The sequence below is a fragment of the Thalia democratica genome, chromosome 4 (assembly GCF_965202585.1).
Source record: "Thalia democratica chromosome 4, ktThaDemo2.hap1.1, whole genome shotgun sequence".
Lineage (NCBI taxonomy): Eukaryota > Metazoa > Chordata > Thaliacea > Salpida > Salpidae > Thalia > Thalia democratica.
In genome coordinates, this window is record NC_139168.1 from 14,582,715 (window position 1) to 14,602,738 (window position 20,024).

The following is a 20,024-nucleotide window of genomic DNA, read 5'->3' on the forward strand; positions in this document are numbered from 1 at the left end:
TTTATTTAATTTCAATTAAAATTTGTATTGGAATATTTTTTTAGGTTCAGTTTGTTTTGTCTGCTTATCAAAGCTTTCAAATTATTTAAATAAGTTTTATTAAAAACAATGAACATTTATATTTTTAAATAATGTTATTAAAATTTATTTATTAAAACAAATAGGTCAGTTGTATAAAATAAATTTAAAGATAAACAATACAATTTTACTTTTGTGTTTGTTTATTTTACTTTGAAAAAACAATACAAAGAGTTAAGTAGACTCAGAACAACAACCTCAAAAGTTTTTTTTTTTTCTTAAACAGTTTTTATTGCTACATTTTAAAATATACACAAAATTAAAAGCAATAATTAATTGTATTTATTAAAAAATCATTTAATATGAAGCTAAAGCATTTTAAAGAATTAAAAGATTAATCAGAAAAAAGTTTAAATTGAAAAACAAACATCAATCTTTTTACAGGTTATAAACATTTATTTTCGACAAGCTAATATCAAAAACTATATAATTTTATAAAACTAATTAACGCAAGTATATATTTAATTACATATGCACAGAATATGTTTTATAAAAAATGGCAAAAAGATACTATACAGAAGTAAAAAGGTTAAAACTGTTAAAATCCACAAAAAAAGATTAATTTTTTCTCTTCACCTTCATAACTGAAATTTTGAGCGAATGGTCTCCATTGAAATACTTCCACCTCAATCCTTTCTGATCATTCTTACTCGGGTTTTGATATTCCCCGTTTAAGTTGGACTGGTGGCAACCTTTAAACCACCATCCTCCTTCACCGCCCCAAACGGTGGCGCAATTTCCTTTAAAATTATGTAAATAAATGAAAGAGTTTAGTAACAAAGTTTCAATTGAAGTATTATTTAAAGTACTAATTGATGTATGGTTTATCTGTTAAAGAAGTTTATTTATTGTTAAATCTAAAACTTTAATGAGCTTAAGAGATTCATACAAATGAATGTAAGTATACTAAATTGTTGTTTTGTAACTACGCAATATAATACTTACCTGAATTGAATGGGTCATTGTCTTGGTCTGCGGTTGTAAATCTCATTCCATTGTGATAGATGAGAGAATCGCCTGTTGTATAAAAATGAATTAAATATACGGTACTTAAATACTATTCTTATAAAAAGAATTTACCAATTAGACTTTATATTGAGAAAAACACTGAAACTTTAAAAAGAAATGTTTAAAAAAATGTTTTTGATAATGCATACTTTTAATTACAGAACAAAACTTGGTGAAACTTGTTTAAGTTGTCAGAAAAATAAAATATACAATATAAAAACATTTACCGGCATTTCCTGAGTACTGGCCAATATGTAAAGCAAACTTCTCAGATTCACTTCCTAGGTAAAACTCACTAAAAAAATAAAACTATTAAAACGGAATATTCATCAACTTGTTTTCACTCTCCTTAAAATTTATTCCATTTTCAATCGTATAAGTTACCAAGTAAAAAGCAATCAAACGAGAAAGCTAATATAAGTTGTAAAACTCAGTACTGGTGCAATACCGTGTAAGATTTTGTTTATACATTATCAAATATACGACACGAAAAAAAATATTTTAAAGTGTGTTAAAGTTATAGAAAAAAAAAAAATAGTTGTCTTAATCAAGTTTAACAAATAATTTTTTTCAGCGTTTATATTTGTCAATTTTATGCTTTGTAAATTTCTTTAAAATGACATTTTTTAGTACTGTATAATTTTTAAAATAAATATTAAATTATATTTAAAAAGTTAACAAGCGAGTTTGTTTTAATTTATATAAGTATGTTGTGTTTTAAGTGTACAGCTAACTCATATTCGGCGTATGCAGTTTGTCCATTAAATTTTTCGAGATCAATTCTTAGAACAAACTCTTTTTCTTTTAGAAGTGCGTACATGTTCTCTAAACCTTTTAATTAAATAAGTTTTAATTCTGTTCTACAAAATTAAAATTGTTATAAAATATTTGTTTACATAAATATAAGTTTCAATAACTTACTAAAGTTTTAATACTTATTAGTTACACGTTCATCAGTAAAAACAGTTTTGTTAAAATAATTTACAAACAAAATATAGTCATGTTCAAAAAACTGCTTAACTTTGTTTTATGTTACAGGAGTTATACTGTAGTAATTTATAAAGGAAATATACTCATATTAAACAAACCGAGCCAGTAATTTCCTGTTTTTTCACCGAACCCCGTGACGTAATCCGACCAATTTCTTTTGAAGCTCGTTGACGAGTCTGTCCTTTTTTGTAAGACCTAAACACAATACTATATAATAAACGTTTTAAAAACGGTGAACAGTGTTATAAAACGAATTGCGACGGATTGTAAACTGGTGTACAATTTTTAAAACGAATTACTACATATAGTAATTGAGTGTACAATATTGTACAAAGATCTACTATTAATTTCATATTCTTTACAACAGTAAGAATTTTCTACGCTTAAAAAAAACTATGCAGTTACGAAGTTTAGTGCAACTATCAGTAAATAAAATTAAGATGCGATTTTCAAATAGCAGATTTTAAATTAAGAAAGAAAAGGGTTAAGCTTGAAAAATAATACACTTAAATAGATGATATTGTTGTTAGTTTAAAATATTTAAAAAAAACTGACTGTCCATCCATTGTTATCAGAATCGAATTGACAAAAAGCTTCTATGTTTTGTGTGTCATCTTCAAAAGGTTGTATAGTATAAACACCATTATGAGCGTCGGAGTTTGTTTTCTTGACGTCATTACAATCATGTATTGCTAAAAATGTACTAAGTAAATTCTAACTAATAGTTAACAAACTTTTCAAAACCAAGCTTACGTATTCTAATTAATTATTATTTATTTGAACATTTTCGTATAGACTTTCTGATTTTTTTAAGTCTGTGTAAACATTAAACTTAGCAACATTCTTATAGTTATTTAAACTTAAAACAATAAAATTACGAACGTTTGCAAATATGTACAACTTTGCTTATTCTTAAAAATGTTCCGTCTTGGCAAACTGGTTTTTCTTCTACAAGATGATAACCAGGGTCGCAAACGACAGATAACTGAGTTCCGGTTGGAATTAGATTACCTATACTGTCGTTCAAACTTCCATTCTTGATCTCAAAATTTTCAACAACACAAGGCTTTCCTAATAATGAGAATTTTTCAATATTATTTATAAGCAACACAAAATTAGATTAAAATGCTTATTTATATATTATACTAAGTGATAGTAAATTTTTGCAAATTTTTTATACTTTTTAAAGTTTTTTTGGTTTTATACTTATATACATTGTATAAAAAAACCAATTAAGATAAAACCTTATAAGGTAAGAAAATTTTTTTAAACTTAAATATCACTTTAATTTTAAACACTAAACATTTAAAACGACCTCCTATATATGTGTATATGAGATTCTTCAATTGGTCGTAGTTTTCTTTAAATTTCTTATATCCAAGAGTCAAGTCTTGGTGGTCGTTTTTGAGTTGCCGATAATCGAGAGTCAAGTTTTGGTGGTCGCTTCTAAGTTGCTGATAGTTCATAGTCAAGTTTTGGTTGTCTTCTTTAAGCTGTTTCAATTCACGCTCTAAATGTTCTGTGTGGTTACTAAAAGTGTGCAATTTCTTTTTTATTTTCTTGTCTTCATGTTTTAGATGCTCTATTTCAGTAATGTTGTAGTCTACACCAGGCTCACCTGTAAAAAATAAAAAAATGCTAAAACTTTTACAAATTTATTAGTCTTTGTATTTATGATGAGTTTTTTAAGCTATATAACAAAACAAAATAAAACATATTGTAAAGTTTTAAAAATAAAGAAAGACTTTACTAATCATAAATCTTCTTAGTGATTTGAAATTTGTTTTAACTCATATAATTTATAACTAAACCAACCTTTTTTTCAGTATTAGTTTTATACCTAACAAAATTTTAAAATACTATTTCAAAATATACATTAAACTATATCATCCTAATCAAAGCGTAATAAAGAACATAATAGGCTTCAAAGCTTTTTAGAATACAAAAATAAGTTAAAAAAATTTATATTTAAGTAAAAAATAAAATTTTACAAAACATACATTAAATATATATTGCATTAATTAAATCGTAAAAAAGATCAAAACACGTTTCAGCTACTTAGTTTATAAAAATAAATTTAAGAATTTTTTACAAAACTATCAAACATATATTTATGTATAAAAAAATTAAACTTTTGAACTGGCTGAAACTAAAACCAACTTTCAACCTACCTTTCACCCCCTGCTTGCCGGTTTCTCCGGTGATTCCCCTCTCCCCGTCAGCTCCGCTCTCTCCCTTCTGGCCGCGCTTTCCGGGCAGACCGCGGGAAGGGAGACCGCCGCTTGTTGGGGTTTCATCCCCGCCGCAGTGGAAGGTGGTCCGCATTTGGCACTCGCCCAAGTTGGAAAGCTGCCCGTCGCATTGAAAGCTGGCGAGGATCGAGAACAGTAAAAAGACTAATTTCATTTTTAACAACTGTAAAATTAAAGTTAGTAAAATTTTGTCATTAAAATAGGTAGTCATTTTAAACGACTAATTACATTTTAAACTACTGTGAAACTATAGTTACTAAACATATATCTATTATAAAAAGGTAATCATTTTACGACTAAATTTAACTAAATTTAATCTATTTAACGACTAATTACAAATTTAAACGGCAGTGAATTTAAAATAGTAAAAAAAAATTCTTACAAGTAAATAATATTTAAATGATTGACCTTATTTTAACAACCTTTAAATAAAATCTAGTAAAAATATTTTGATATAAACATGTAGCAATCTAAACCACTAACTTCATTTTAAATGACTGTGAAATTTTATAAGTAAAAATGTTTCTAGTTTTTTTTCGATAAGTATTAATATTTGATCCTAAAAATGTATTGCTGATTACACTTAACTATTTCGTGAATGGTACCTCAATAGGGGCTAGGTAGATCTAACCTGACACCAGCCTTCGCCATAAAAGTTCGCCTATCTCCACCGTCTTGTTGTTGTTGATCTTGGTTAGTTCAAAATTTTAAAAGTAAACTCTGAAAAAAAAATCAGAAAAAGATGAGTTTCGAACACTCGGATAAAAGAAACTTCTCAGTCCGGTAATCCGGTTGTTCCAGCAAAGCCCTGAACAGAAAATTGTCAGAAAGTTGTTTTTCAGGCAGTCTTGTGCGGTTCAGTGACACTCCGTCAGCGTCCTGCGATTGAAGTGCCATTTATACCGCTAATTGTTGTGAATAGTGGGTCCCTGCTTTATGAGCAACAACTACAAATTCACCTAGATGACTTGACTTTAAGCAAGAAGATTTTCAGGTTCGAATGTTTTTATGAAAAAACACAAGTCATGCAAAGTTCACCGCTTTTAAGAAAATCTTTAAAAAACGCATTAGCAACCGGCTTCGTTTTTATTGACAGATTAATATTTGTGTTCTTTTGGGCAACCAACAATTGTGTTAAGCTGAGCAGCGATCAGCGAAAAGGGTTTTATTGAGACATTTTACTTTCCTCATTTGATGCAATGGGGTTAACTGTAATATTGAAAAATAAACTGAAACTGAATCATGCAAAAAACATTAAATTCATAAAAACATATTCACTATCAAACTGAGAAGCTAGAATTCTGCACCATGACGTGTAGTACAAATCGTATTAGCACTAAGAACACGAAGGATACTTTACTGATTTTTATAAACAATGAAGTTCACTGAATTTAATTTTGATACTAATCTTCTTCAGAAAATATTTTTTTGCTCATCAAGGTTACATTTGATAAGCTAATAAACCTTATATTGGACTGGTGAGTATGTTGATGAAGTAGGATTTACTATCAAGAATACGCTTTTACAATCTGTAGAAGTTAGACTTGGTAGTAACATACATACTGCGATTCTTTGTTTACACACCAAACAGATAGCAGCAACTCTCCTTGGCTTACTTTTGTTTGACCGCTGTTTAACAAAAAAATTAATTTCTTTTGTATGAAATTGTAGTGAATAATTTACCATAGCATGAAGAAACATGTCATTCATTTCAATGTAAGAATTTGATCTGATCTCGTGTTTTTGGCTCCCATTCTATAAGATTTTGTTTCTGTCAACACAACTTTAAGTAGCCAACGGCTAGTAGAAAAGTAAGCAAAGTTTCTGTGTCATCAATTTATTTTTTATAACTCAAACCGCAGCTTAAAGTGTCTTTAATTACCAACAGGACATAAGTAGCAGGAGTTACAAAAGGCTACGTGAAAACAGGCATACTTTTCAAAGAACTGTAATGAAATACACTAAATAGTTTTTTTAATAGCTAGTTTTAAAATTACTTTTAACAGAAGCGAAAAAAAGTCTTTTTATGGTGAATTAAGAAAAACAGTGAACTCACATGAAAGGTAGCAACACCTTTTATACAGTTGAAATCTTATACAGAGGTAAGAACACTATTTGCTTATTTTTTCAACGAACAGAACATTTTTATTGAAGATGCACTTAGCTACACGAATAGTCTGCCAACGATTAATGGATTATAAAGTAATCTAATTATTGAAAAACAAACACAAAGCTATTATTGAGATTGCTTCTGAAAAGCAACAGACAGTGTCGCCATTCCAGCCGACCTGATACGTTTTTAAAAGTCTTGCTTATAAGCCCTTTAATTTTAAACGGAGGGAAGGTATAGTGCCACTAGTCGTGCATAGTCCTAAGAAAGCTAGTTTTCATTAAGAATTACTTTCTGTATCAGATTGCAACAACCATTCTTAGCTAAGCTTTTGCATTTTCTGTTTTTTCTTTACTAAAGAAATTAGCTAAAAGAATATTTGCCGAACTGCAATGTGAATTCAGGTTTAAACGTTATGTCGCTGACGTTGTTTCTTGGTACGACAAATACAATAAACGTGATTTTGTATAGCACTTTATTATAGTTACTAAGTTTTTGATGAATGTTGTTAAAAAGGACTGTTAGCGTCATTTTTAAAGACTGAGTGTCTTCCAAGTTTCTTAAAATTATCAAATATTTTCAAACAAACATAATAAACCCAACAATACAACGTTAGCTTTACTGATTCATTTGAAATTATAAAGTGATGTGAAGCATGGTTTGCTCAACTCATTTAAATATTTTTTTAAAGTTCTAGTGGAGTGAACTTTAAGATTGTCAGCTATGGGGTTAAAGTTCCACACCAAAACTGATGGTCGCCTAAGATGGCACATCTGAGAGGTGAAGAACTTTTGCACAACATGCTTCTCTTTGCTAACGATGCTTCACTTGTAACTCATTCTGCAAAAAGTTTTCATACACTACAGAGCCAGTTTTTGTTAGTACGCTCTGATTTCGGACTTCCCATTAACCTTAACAATCAGATTTTTAGCAAAGAAACATAAATTCTACGATCAATTAAAATCTAGAAGTAGATAAAGTTTTATAAACTTAGTTCTAGTTATGCGTTGAGTGCATCATTGCAATCAGAAATCAGTTGTTGTTAAAACTTCAGGCTTGTTCGACTGACCAACAAATTAAATTCGATTAACAAAAAGTTAACTAAGAACTTGCGCAAAGTTTAACATTTACTAGGTCAGTGTACGCAGTACTTAAATATAAAGTCGTTAAATAGTGATCTCTATGTACTTTACTCTCAGCCAGCGCAAGCTTTTCTGATCATGTTATGAATGTTGGCAACGAGTCCAAGAGTCTCTGTTGCACAAAAGTTTTGTTTTAATGGCGTAAAGTGCGACCTAAATTGCTTGAATGTCAGCACTAATGAGTTGAGGAGCTTGCTAAAAACCGTAAAACTTGGCGATCTTCTTTCTAAAATATACTCAAAGAAAAAATTAACAGTTTTTCAAAAAACCAAGGAGTTATATTATTTGTTATGTTTTTAAACGTTTTTTTTTTTGCATCACAGTTGTTATTTTTTGTTTTAATATAGTGTAATTTGAACATCAGTAATTTTTGAGCACAACATGCATAGCCGATTTGACTGATGTTCTGGTATAAAAATACTTCGTCATTTGACTGTTTTAACCTTAATGTAAAAACAAACTTACAACAAACAAAAGTATTACCTTTGAACAGTGCACAACTATTTTGTTACGTTTAATTTAAAACTAAAAAATGTTAACTAAATTCAGTAAGGTACAAACAGTTATTTTAAGTTACTTTTACTACGACTTTTATAAAATTCTATACTTCGTAAAATAGTTCTAATTAATATTATACTGTTCTTACTAAAATGTAAGTATGTTTATAGAGTACAAATTATAGGTAATATTGTAGTCTCTACGACTTGCTATAATGACAAATGTTATTGAATTTATTATATTTTTAAGAAATTTACTTCTATTCAAAAAAACTTTTCTTTTTTTTTACTTAAACTTAAAACATGGTTAGTTAAAAGAATGGTTTTTTTTTATAAATGTTACTGAAACCTTATACCTATGTTATAACTAATTTATTTTTGAACTTATTTGGTCTTAAATTAATTTAGCAACGACTTTTAAAAAGCCTTTTTGAACTTTAAATATATGAAATAGATTGTTTTAAACTTAGAAGTTTAAGTTTAGGCTAATTTGAATAGGCCGTTTTTTGAATTCGATCTATTAATAAAAAATGTCAAATCTGTGTTTTTGGAAAATATAAAAACTAAAATAGTTTTATGTAAAATGTAAGTTAATTTAACTAAATTTTAGAAAAAGTGTTATTTTTATATTTAGCATAAGATATTTGTAAGAAGGAAGTTTACCAAAAATCAGTTACAACCTTTATGAAGTATAAAACTTAAGTACTAAACTTTTTAGTTCAACATTGTCTATATTCAGAACTTTAAACAAGTAATAGCAAACTTTTGCAAAAACTGGGCAAACAAGTGCTACCCTCAAACAAAAAATTTTTCTGCTTTTAACTAAAGCTGAGACTGCAAATAAATATTAGCTTTACGCACAAAACAAATAAAAACGAAAAAAGCATCTTGTTAACTAAAACTTAGTTTTTAAATCTTATTTGTGTTTATGTACTGAAAACAAAACTTTACTTTTTGTAGAGTAAAATATTTATTCTTCTGTTACAAAAGCCGAACTTTGTTACGATTAAATTAAGATATAATGTAATCTCATTGTTTTACTTTTACCATACATTAATGATTTTATACTTTTATTTTATTTAAGCGTTCTTATATATTTAAGAAATTTGAAACAGTTATAAAAAATGATTTACAACATCAAAAACGATTTCAAAAACAAGTTTTTTGACAAAATAGTATCTTTAGATAAAAATTATGTTTTAAAGATGTATAACGTTCACCAATGAATATGTATTTGTTTTATAAATGAATATTTAAAACATAAAACTATTTGATATTTTAAAAGATTAAATTATAATTGATATTTTTCTAGTGATTTCACTGTTAATAAATAAAGGTTTTAACTATAAACTAATGACTTTGTTATACAACTTGTTTTTAAGTATTTTTATAAAATACTTAACAATTTTAATAAAACTTAGAATATTTAAATACTTAAATCTAAGATACACAGCTAATAATAATAAAAGTAAATTCGTAAATTTTAATTAACTATTAGTTTGTAGAGGTAATAAAAAAAAATTATGCCTTCCGAATTGTATTAGACAATTACAATTTCTATCCTGTCTCGCTACAAATTTAAGTTATAAATTAAGATTAAACTATAATTTTATTCATAAGTGAAACTAGAAGCTGATTTTATGATATTCATTCTTTTGTAAATTCCAGCTTTTATAGGAAATTTTAAGCCATATAACCTTGAAGTGTTAGAAATGACGAATCGCTTTAGGAATTTAAACAAGTTTTTATTATAATTTGTTGTTAAACGTTACAAGGAATTTAAAAATGCTGCAAACAATTTAGCAAGTTGTTGCTGCAATTGTTGCTCAGTTTCGTAAAAGTTTTTTGTTTGTGCAAATAAAGCGAATACTCACGCGAATTTCATTGCAGAGCTATAATTTTTTGTAACAGTAAGTATACTTCTATTTCAAAAGTTAAAACTTGTAAACCTTTAAATGAAATTTTAAAGTCCTAATCAAACTTGTTAAAAAAATAAATTCAAACTAATTAGTTATACAAGTTTGTTAAAAGTTTTTCAACACACAGTCAAAATGTTTAATATCAATTAAAATCAGTTAACTAAAAAAACTGCTTGTTAGGCTTGGTAGTCTATGGTTTGATAAAACTACTTTACCTAATAATTAAAAAAAAAAATTAAGTTTGTTTATAAAGATTTGAAGAACTTATTTTCACTTTTTAACAATTATTAAAGTAATACAGTTTTGTAGTTTATCTAGAAAAGAAAAACAATTTTAAGTTTTTAATTTTTATCAAAATACATGGTTTTCTAAACAAGAAATATTTTCTTGTAAAACTAGGAGACATATACAGTTTTACTCCAGTACAATTTTTCATTCTAGTTTTTAAAAACTTTAAAATTTATACCTCATAGATATTAAACCAAATATGACATAAACGTTATGCAATAGCTTTTAACCATAGTATACTTTTACAATTTTAGTTATTGTTCACAGCATTAGCCTAAAGTGTTTTAAAAACATTAGTTAACACTAATGTTTGAAAAACTTTTGTATCAAAAGGTTTAAAAATGGTAAGCGTTTAAAACTAAACTAGAAATTTAAAAGTAAAAAATATTATTCACGGCAAACAACTTAACATTTTATCTTTTGAATCAAATTTATTGATTGTTATACTTAATTGGTATAGACTTAAGAAAAAAGTTTTTTTTTAATTATATTTCTCATAATTCTTTTAAATAAGATAACTGGTTAAAAATAGTATGTTTTTATGTTTTATAGCAAGTATGGCTTACTGTTTACTTTTTTAAACAGTAGAGTAATGACCTTGTTTTATTATCACTTAAATTTATGACCTTGGAACTAAACAAAGTTTTATGAATTTATGTTTTTTATGACGTATGCGTTTGTTATATTTTGCAATGAAATTATTATCGCTGCAATTAATGCAGAAATCATTGCAGGAATTCGCTTTCAATAGTGCAAACAAACCATTGTCTAGCAAAATATTGAACTTTCACAAAATTCTAAATTTGTTTAAAGTTGGTTTGACTTTCTGAAATTGAAAGCATTAGTAAATTAAATCAGGTAATTCTTTTAAGAAAAAAAAAATTGTAACTCAAGTTTTAAACTATACTACAGTAATCTTTCTTTGAGTTTGCACTTGGTTGGTTCGCTTTTCTTTTTAAATACGCCGATAACTTGAATAAAACTTTTAAGTATACTTTTTTACTAAAAGTATAGTATTATATTTCAACTAAACAAATTCAGTTCGTATTTTATTGTGAATTTTGTAACAAAACAATTTTTTTTAGAGAATTAATGCTTGCTGATATTTAAATTTTAAACTTTTTTTCAAGCTTTTGTAATCATATGCTACCATGAATTAGCCAGTAACAATCTGTTAAGCTATTAAAGCAGGAACATGTTTAAGACCCCAATTATGACGGCTTTCGGTAATAACTTTTGTTTAAAGTATGCAATCAGAAGTAAGTTTAAAATTTAGTTTATAAGACTAAATGATCAATACTACAATTTAAAATTTTACCGTTAAGAGTATTGAAAACTAAGGACGACAATCTTAAATTTTTAAATACTTTGTTTTATACTAAATAACAAACGTTACGAAACAAATTTTTATTTTATTCTTTTGGGACTAATTTTGAACACCAAAAGTTAAAATTGTCTGTATAAAAAATGTTAATACAGCAAAGCAAAACTAAGTAAGTGGTATATCAGAGTTTTTATATTTTTTTGTGATTGATTTGTAAATGAGAAACTCTTTAACATTTTAACACCTTATACTACCATATATATCAAGCGAAACTTAAAAACCAGTAGTTCATTTGAATAATATAATTTTATTTGATATTACGATTAAAAAACGAAAATAACTACCTTGAAATTGTTTTCTTTAGTTTGTTTGGTTTATCATGTCCACATTTGTTAGATAAAAAAGTCTAACAATTAACTCATGCTGTTTTGAAGTTTTAGCTTAAATAGATATAATCTGAAGTTTAAAAATAACAATATGTTTAGAAATTTAAAGTTGATTTTAATTTTAATGTTTCTTAAACATTACAAATAATTTAAAAATGCTGCAAACAGCTTAGCAAAATTTGCTGCAATTATTGATCAGTTTTGAAATGGTTTTGTTTGTGCAAATAACGCGAATACCTTGTATCAAATTTGAATACTTTCAAGATTTTTTTCACATTTCCTTCAACAGTTATTCAAATGTCCAAACATATGCATACATGTACTATTTTTTATTAAAAAAAGCTAAAACTTTATGGTTTACCAACAATAATAAAACCCAGTTTTAAAAAAAATATTTAAATAAGTGCTTAATACTCTTACTAGTTATTACAAAATATGGTTGATACAAAACTATATATTTTTCTCATTAATTTTTCTTTAAAGTTTGTTTATTTAGATTCGCAATACTGTAAACTAAAATTTATATCAAATGTTTTAGCAAACACTTTTATTATATTGTTATCAAAACTAACTAACATGTTCGCACACTATCAAAAACACCTTATTTCTAGTAAGTCAAAATTTTAAAGAAATGAAAGTAAACGTTTAAATGTTATCTTCATTCAAATATAAGTACAAGTTTAGTTGCTTAACATTTTATCTAAAGTTGCTTTTAAAACAATTTTTGAAAGTGATATAAAACGATTAATAAAAACTCTTTTAGTAATCGTTTGCCAAATATTTCTAGGCTTTGATAATTTGTTTCATAAATTAAAGTCTAATAAACATTTCATTATTAAAACCAAACAATACAAAAATCAAAAACTAATAGAGATAATAATTTTTTTTAAATACTTTGTTTTGTTTTGAAAATGTTATTAACAGGATATTTTTATCAAATTAAATCAGCAGCACTTAAATAAAAGCTAACACTTTTATAAGTTGTATTCATTTTAAATCAACGTATATTTTTATTATATAATTCTTTAGACTATAGATATAATTTAGTTTTGTTTTACTAAACTAGGCTGCTTAATGAAATTAATTACACAGTAGAAACCTAAAGTTATTAATTATATTTATGCAGCTTTTAAATCATGACTTTATAACTGTAGCAAAGTTTAAAACATAACAAAACTATGTAACCTTTTAATGTGAATGCTTTATAAAGACTAAATGAAACTTTAAAAATATTTATGTTTCTTTGTTTATTTCTGATAAAGTTATAAAACCTCATAACCTTGAAGTTTTACAATAACGAAGTTTATAGGAATTTAAATTAATCTTCCGCGTAATTTTTTGTTAAACATTATAGGAATTTCAAAATGCTGCAAACAACTTAGCAAATGTTGCTGCAATTATTGCTGAGATTTGTAAATGCTTTTATTTGTGCAAATAACGCGAATGCTTATAGTCGAAGTTGAATATGTCTTAAAAAGTTTAACATTTTCTTCAACAGCTACTAAAAACGAAAATTTTTTAACTACATATATATTTTTTATTAAAACAAAATATAAGCTTATGGTTAACTAACAAAACTAGTCTTTTTTAAAGTATTAAGTATGTACTAATTAATCTTTCTAGTTTTGGTCTTGTCACAAAACTATATCTTTTCCTTATTTTTATTTCTAGTTTGTTTACTTAGATCCGCATAACTGTAGACTTTGATTTATATCAAATTTTCTAGCAAATACTTTTAATATATTGTTATTTAAACTAATTAACTAACATGTTCGCATTCTATAAAAAGCACCTGATTTCTAGTAGGTTTTAGTAAACTTTTGTTTACTATTTCTATGCTTTTTATTTGTTTAATTTTTTTAAAGTAAAAACTTGATAAACATTTTATTAACAAAACTAAACGATACCAAATATCAAAAACTAATAAAGAAAATAATTTCTTTTAAATATTTTGCTTTATTCTGAATATGATATTACCAAGGTAATTTTATCAAATTTAATCAGCTGCACCTTAACAAAAGCTAACACTTTTATAAGTTACATTTATTTCAAGTCAACATATTTTTTTATGTTATAAATATTTAGAATTTTAAAGTGTGAAGCTTGTTTGTTATTCCTACTATATTTTTAATATAAAAGATAAATCAACTAAGTGTTAATATTACTAATCATAAGTTTTTAGTGCGGTTGAATTCTAGCATTAACGTGTTTTAAACTTTAAATTTATAATCTATTGTAGTTTTATAAGAGTTACATCAGTTTGTAAAAACTCCTCTGGCCCTCAAAATGTTTTACGAGTTTATGCAATGCCGAGAAAGACAAAGCAACTGAAGAAATCAAATATGAGTATGAATTCCTAAAAACAAAAGATCACCTGCTGAAAGAAGTGAAGGAAATGTTTTACAAAACTTCAAAGTAGAATCGGCAGGGTTCAAGCACAAATTGTTTTAAAAGCGACGATCCGGACTGCCTGCTTTTGCGCAACTCACTGGGTTACGCCGGTGCTGAAAAGTAAAAAAAACCAAAAGTTTATAAAAACGTCAGACGGATCGAGTGCGAGTGATTCTGGTACTTCAAACTTGCTCTTACTGCACAGTACTGTGGGACCAAGCGTTGAGAGAATTCCAAGGGAAGGGTTCAGGCCATCAGAAATTGTAAGCTTTGGTCTAGGGGTTTACTTGAACAATTGGTTTTACATTGCTTTATCTCGCGGCAGCTGCTTGGTGAATGACAAAGGAGTTTTTTACAAACCGTTTTTTTTTGTTTGTAAATAAAGTAAGAAAAATTAGTAAGCGAACTCCAGACAAAAATTTTAGTGATAAAAAACCTGGAAAAGTGGCAAAGAAAAGTAAAACTTTGATAATAAATAATAAAACTATCATATAACAGTAGATCGCAGTAATACTCAATTTTTTAGAAAATTTCTCAGTTTTTTATATAGTTTCATTTAATTTTGAAGTCTTAAATTTAAAATCAATGAAAACTTTTGGATTTAATGTTTCGTAAAAAGTTTTATGCTATTCTAAGTAAGTAGTCCAGTTAGTTGGTTACAGAAGTTAAGATATGACCTGTTTTTGTAAAAACTTTTGTGTTACAGTTGGTCACCAGTCATATAAGAACTACGTTTATGTAAATTTATAACAACTCCCAAAAGTCTTATTATTATTATCGCTGCAATTAATGCAGAAATCATTGCAGGAATTCGTTTTCATTAATGCAAACAAACCATCGTTTAGCAAAATATTGAACTTTCACAAATTTCTAAATTTATTTAAAATTGGTTTGACCTTCCAAAATTAAAATTTGTAATTTAAATCAGTTAATTCTATATAGCAAAAAACTTGTAATTCAAGTTTTAAACTATACTATAGTAATCTTTCTTTGAGTTTGCACTTGGTTGGTTCGCTTTTCTTGTTAAATACGCCGATAACTTGAATAAAACTTTTAAGTACACTTTTTACTAAAAATATAGTATTCTATTTTAACTAAACAAATTCAGTTTGTGATGTCGTTTTTATTGTGAACTTTGTAACAAAAAAAATTTTTTTAGAGAATTATTGCTTGATAATGTTTAAAACTTAAGTTTCTTTTTAAGCTTTATTTTTAATTTTATTTTATTAGTAATTTTTTATTACTGATTGATTTGTAAATGAGAAACTCTTGAACATTTTAATACCTTTTACTACCATATATATCAAGCGACACTTAAAAACCAGTAGTTCATTTGAATAATATAATTTTATTTGATATTTCGATTAAAAAACGAAAAGAACTACCTTAAAATTGTTTTCTTTAGTTATTTTTGTTTATCAAGTCCAGATTTAATAGAAAAAAAATGTCTAACAATTAACTCATGCTGTTCTGAAGTTTCAGCTTAGATAGTTATAACCTTGAAGTTTAAAAATAACGATATTCTTAGAAATTTAAAGAAATTTTTAATTTTAATGTTTCTTACACATTACAAAGAATTTCAAATGCAACAGCTTAGCAAAATTTGCTGCAATTATTGCTCAGTTTTGTAAATGCTTTTTTTTTGTGCAAATAACGCGAATACTGTTAGGAATTTTTTCAAATTTCCTTCAACAGTTATCAAAAATGTCCAATTTTTAAACTAGTTGTACTATTTTTTTATTAAAAAAAGCTACAACTTTATGGTTTACCAGTCTTTAAAAATATTTAAATGAGTGCTTAATACTCTTACTAGTTAAAACAAAATATAGTTGATACAAAACTATATATTTTTCTCATTAATTTTTCTTTAAAGTTTGTTTATTTAGATTCGCAATACTGTAAACTAAAATTTATATTAAATGTTTTAGCAAACACTTTTATTATATTGTTATCAAAACTAACTAACATGTTCGCACACTATCAAAAACACCTTATTTCTAGTAAGTCAAGAGTTTTAAAGAAATGTAAGTAAACGTTTAAATGTTATCTTCATTCAAATATAAGTACAAGTTTTGTTGCTTAAAGTTTTATCCAAATTTGCTTTTAAAACAATTTTGTAAGTGATATAAAACGATTATTATAGACTCTTTTAGTAAATGTTTGCTAAATATTTCTAGGCTTTGATAATTTGTTTCATAAATTAAAGTCTAATAAACATTTCATTATTAAAACCAAACGATACGAAGTATCAAAAACTAATAGAGACAATATTTTTTTTTTAATACTTTGTTTTATTGTGAACATATTATTAACAGGATATTTTTATCAATTTTAATCAACAGAACCTAAATAAAAGCTAACACTTTTATAAGTTATATTTATTCCAAGTCAACGTATATTTTTATTATATAATTCGTTAGATTATAAGTATAATAAAGTTTTATATTACTAAACTAGGATGCTTATTGAAATTACACAGTAGAAACCTGAAGTTATTATTTATATTTTTGCAGCTTTTATATCATGACTTTATAATTGTAGCAAAGTTTAGAACATAACAAAACTATGTAGCCTTTTAATGTAAATGCTTCGTAAACTCTGAAAAAAAAAACTTTAAAAATATTTTTGTTCTTTTGTTTATTTCTGTCGTTTTAGGCGTATAAAGTTATAAAACCACATAACCTTGAAGTTTTACAATAACGAAGTTTATAGGAATTGGAATAAATCTTTCGTGTAGTTTTTTGATAAACATTACAGGAAATTTAGAACTGCTGCAAACAACTTAGCAAATGTTGCTGCAATTATTGCTGAGATTTGTAAACGCTTATATTTGTGCAAATAACGCGAATACTTATTGTCGAAGTTAAATATGTTTTAAAAAGTTCAAAATTTTATTCAACAGCTACTAAAAATGAAAATTTTTTAATTACAAATACTTTTTTTATTAAAACAAAATATAAGCTTATAGTTAACTAATAAAACTAGTATTTTTTAAATTATTATATAAGTACTAATTAATCTTTCTAGTTTTGGTCTTGTAACAAAACTATATCTTTTCCTCATTTTTATTTCTAGTTTGTTTATTTAGATCTACAAAACTGTAGACTTTGATTTATATCAAATTTTCTTGCAAACACTTTTAATAAATTGTTATTTAAACTAACTAACTAACATGTTCGCACTCTATCAAAAGCATCTGATTTCTAGTAAGTCATGAATTTTTAGATAAATGATAGTAAACGTTTAAATGTTTTCTTTACACATATACAATTTCAAGTTTTTTTGCTTAATATTTTATTTAAAGTTGCTTTCAAAACAGTTTTTGTAAGTAATGTAAAACAATTATTAAAGACTTTTTTAGTAAACGTATGTTTACTATTTCTAGGCTTTGATAATTTGGTTTATAAGTAAAAACTTGATAAACATTTTATTAACAAAATTAAACGATACCAAATATCAAAAACTATTAGAGACAATAATTTTTTTATAATACTTAGCTTTATTCTGAATATGATATTAGCAGGGTAATTTTATCAAATTTAATCAGCAGCACCTTAACATAAGCTAACACTTTTATAAGTTTTATTTATTTTAAGTCAACATATATTTTTATTTTATTAATATTTAGAACTTTAAAATGTGTAACTTGTTTGTCATTCTTAATATATTTTTATTGTAATAGATAAATCCACTAAGTTTTAATATTACTAATCATAAGTTTTTTAATGTGCGGTTGAATTCTAGCATTAACGTGTTTTAAACTTTAAATTTATAATCTATTGTAGTTTAATAAGAGTTACATCAGTCTATAAAATACTTCTCTGGCCCTCAAAATCTTTTACGAGATTTATGCAATGCTGAGAAAGACAAAGCAACTGAAGAAATCAAATGGGCGAGTTATGAATTTCTAAAAACAAAAGATCATCTGCTGGAAGAAGTCAAGGAAATGTTTTACAGAACTTCAAACTTCAAAGCAGCATCGGCAGGGTTCAAGCACAAATTGGAGCTGTTTTAAAAGCAACGATCCGGACTGCCTGCTTTTGCGCAATTCAGTCGTTGCGCACGTGCTGATAATTACAAAAAATCTAAAATTTATAAAAATTGCAGACGGATCGAGTGCAAGTGATTCTGTTATCCAAACTTGCTTTTACTGCACGGTACCGTGGGACCAAGTGTTGAGAGAATTCCAAGGGAAGGGTTCAGGCCATCAGAAAGTGGAAGCTTTGGTCTAGGGGTTTACTTGAACAATTGGTTTTACATTGCTTTATCTCGCGGCAGCTGCTTGGTGAATGACAAAGGAGTTTTTTACAAACCGTTTTTTTTGTTTGTAAATAAAGTAAGAAAAATTAGTAAGCGAATTCCAGACGTAAACTTTAGTAATAAAATTCCTAGAAAAGTAAAATTTTGTTTGCAACGCCAAAGCCTTATAAGCTTACATATGTAAAAGGAAAAAAATACAGCAACTACACTTTTAGTACGTTCTTCGGGAGAGCAAAACACTTACGAGTCCGTGCTCAAAGTTTTTGAAGTTCAAAGTACATTACAATATACTACACTGTTGTTTCTTTTTGTCGTATGTTGTAATGTACTTTTTATTTAATTTCGTTTCAAGAAGATTTATACTATCTTAAATGTTTTTGTTTTAGCAATTTCGTCCTAAAGAACTTCAAGTTAGCAAAGTATAACTTAACTCAAATTGTTTTATCAACAGTCGTCATTTAATGCTTATAACTTTAAATAATATGATATAAGAACCACTTTTTGAATATTTTATAAAATATAAATTTTTTCAACATTACAATTATCACATTACAATAGATTGTAACGATATAATTATCACATCAAAATTGATTGCAAAAATACAACTTTCACATCACAGTGGATCGCAACATTACAACTATCACATCACAATAGATCGCAACAATAAAACTATCACATCACAGTATGTTGCAACGTACAACTATCACATCACAGTATATCGCAACAATACAACTATCACATCACAGTATGTTGCAACGTACAACTATCACATCACAGTATATCGCAACAATACAACTATCACATCACAGTAGATTTAACTAATAAAACTATCACATCACAGTAGATTTAAATAATAAAACTATCATATCACAGTAGATCGCAATAATACTTAATCTTTTTTAAAATTGCTTAGTCTTTTATATAGTTTCATTAAATTTTAATGTCTTAAATTTTAAATCAATGAATACTTATGGATTTAATGTTTCGTATAAAGTTATATGTTATTCTAAGTAAGTAGTCCTTTTAGTTGGTTACAGAAGTTAGTATTTAACCTTAATTTAAAAATCTTCTGTGTTACAGCTGGACACCAGGCATATAAGAAATGCTTTTATGTACTTATAACAACTTTGAAAAGTTTTTTTAAAAAGCTGCTTAACTTGGTTGCTAACTATTACTTGATACCTAACGCATACTTGATAACTAAATCCTATTTGGTAGTTTACTCCCACTTTGTAACTGATTCCTACTTGGTAGCTGACTCATCTTGGTAGCTAACTTTCACATGGTAGCTAACTTACACATGGTAGCTAACTCAAACTTGGTAATTAGCTGAAAATTGTTAGCCTTCTCGCACTGCGTAGCTAAGAAAATTTTTTTAC

At 26.5% G+C, this 20,024-nt stretch overlaps 1 protein-coding gene across 1 annotated transcript; it reads right to left on the minus strand.

Annotated features, from left to right (window-relative positions):
• Positions 1 to 568: 568 nt before the first annotated feature.
• LOC145834779 (angiopoietin-related protein 1-like) lies at positions 569 to 5,044 on the minus strand. Its single transcript, XM_082942293.1, has 10 exons — positions 4,917 to 5,044; positions 4,248 to 4,491; positions 3,392 to 3,694; positions 2,959 to 3,147; positions 2,632 to 2,768; positions 2,175 to 2,271; positions 1,821 to 1,917; positions 1,314 to 1,381; positions 1,024 to 1,095; positions 569 to 818 (listed from the first exon to the last, which is right to left on the minus strand). Exons 2-10 carry the CDS (start codon positions 4,480 to 4,482, stop codon positions 637 to 639), a joined length of 1,380 nt encoding a protein of 459 aa, XP_082798419.1. The 5' UTR covers positions 4,483 to 4,491; positions 4,917 to 5,044; the 3' UTR covers positions 569 to 636.
• Positions 5,045 to 20,024: the final 14,980 nt, after the last annotated feature.

Bases quoted from the DNA above. Each gene is read 5' to 3' on its own strand.
- LOC145834779 (XM_082942293.1), bottom strand. From the start codon at position 4,482: ATGAAATTAGTCTTTTTACTGTTCTCGATCCTCGCCAGCTTTCAATGC. The intron at 2,769-2,958 runs GTTCGTAATTTT...GTACATTTTTAG, and splicing joins AGTTGTACATATTTGCAAAC to CAATACATGATTGTAATGAC. The intron at 1,382-1,820 runs GTTAGCTGTACA...TTATTTTTTTAG, and splicing joins ACTGCATACGCCGAATATGA to TGAGTTTTACCTAGGAAGTG.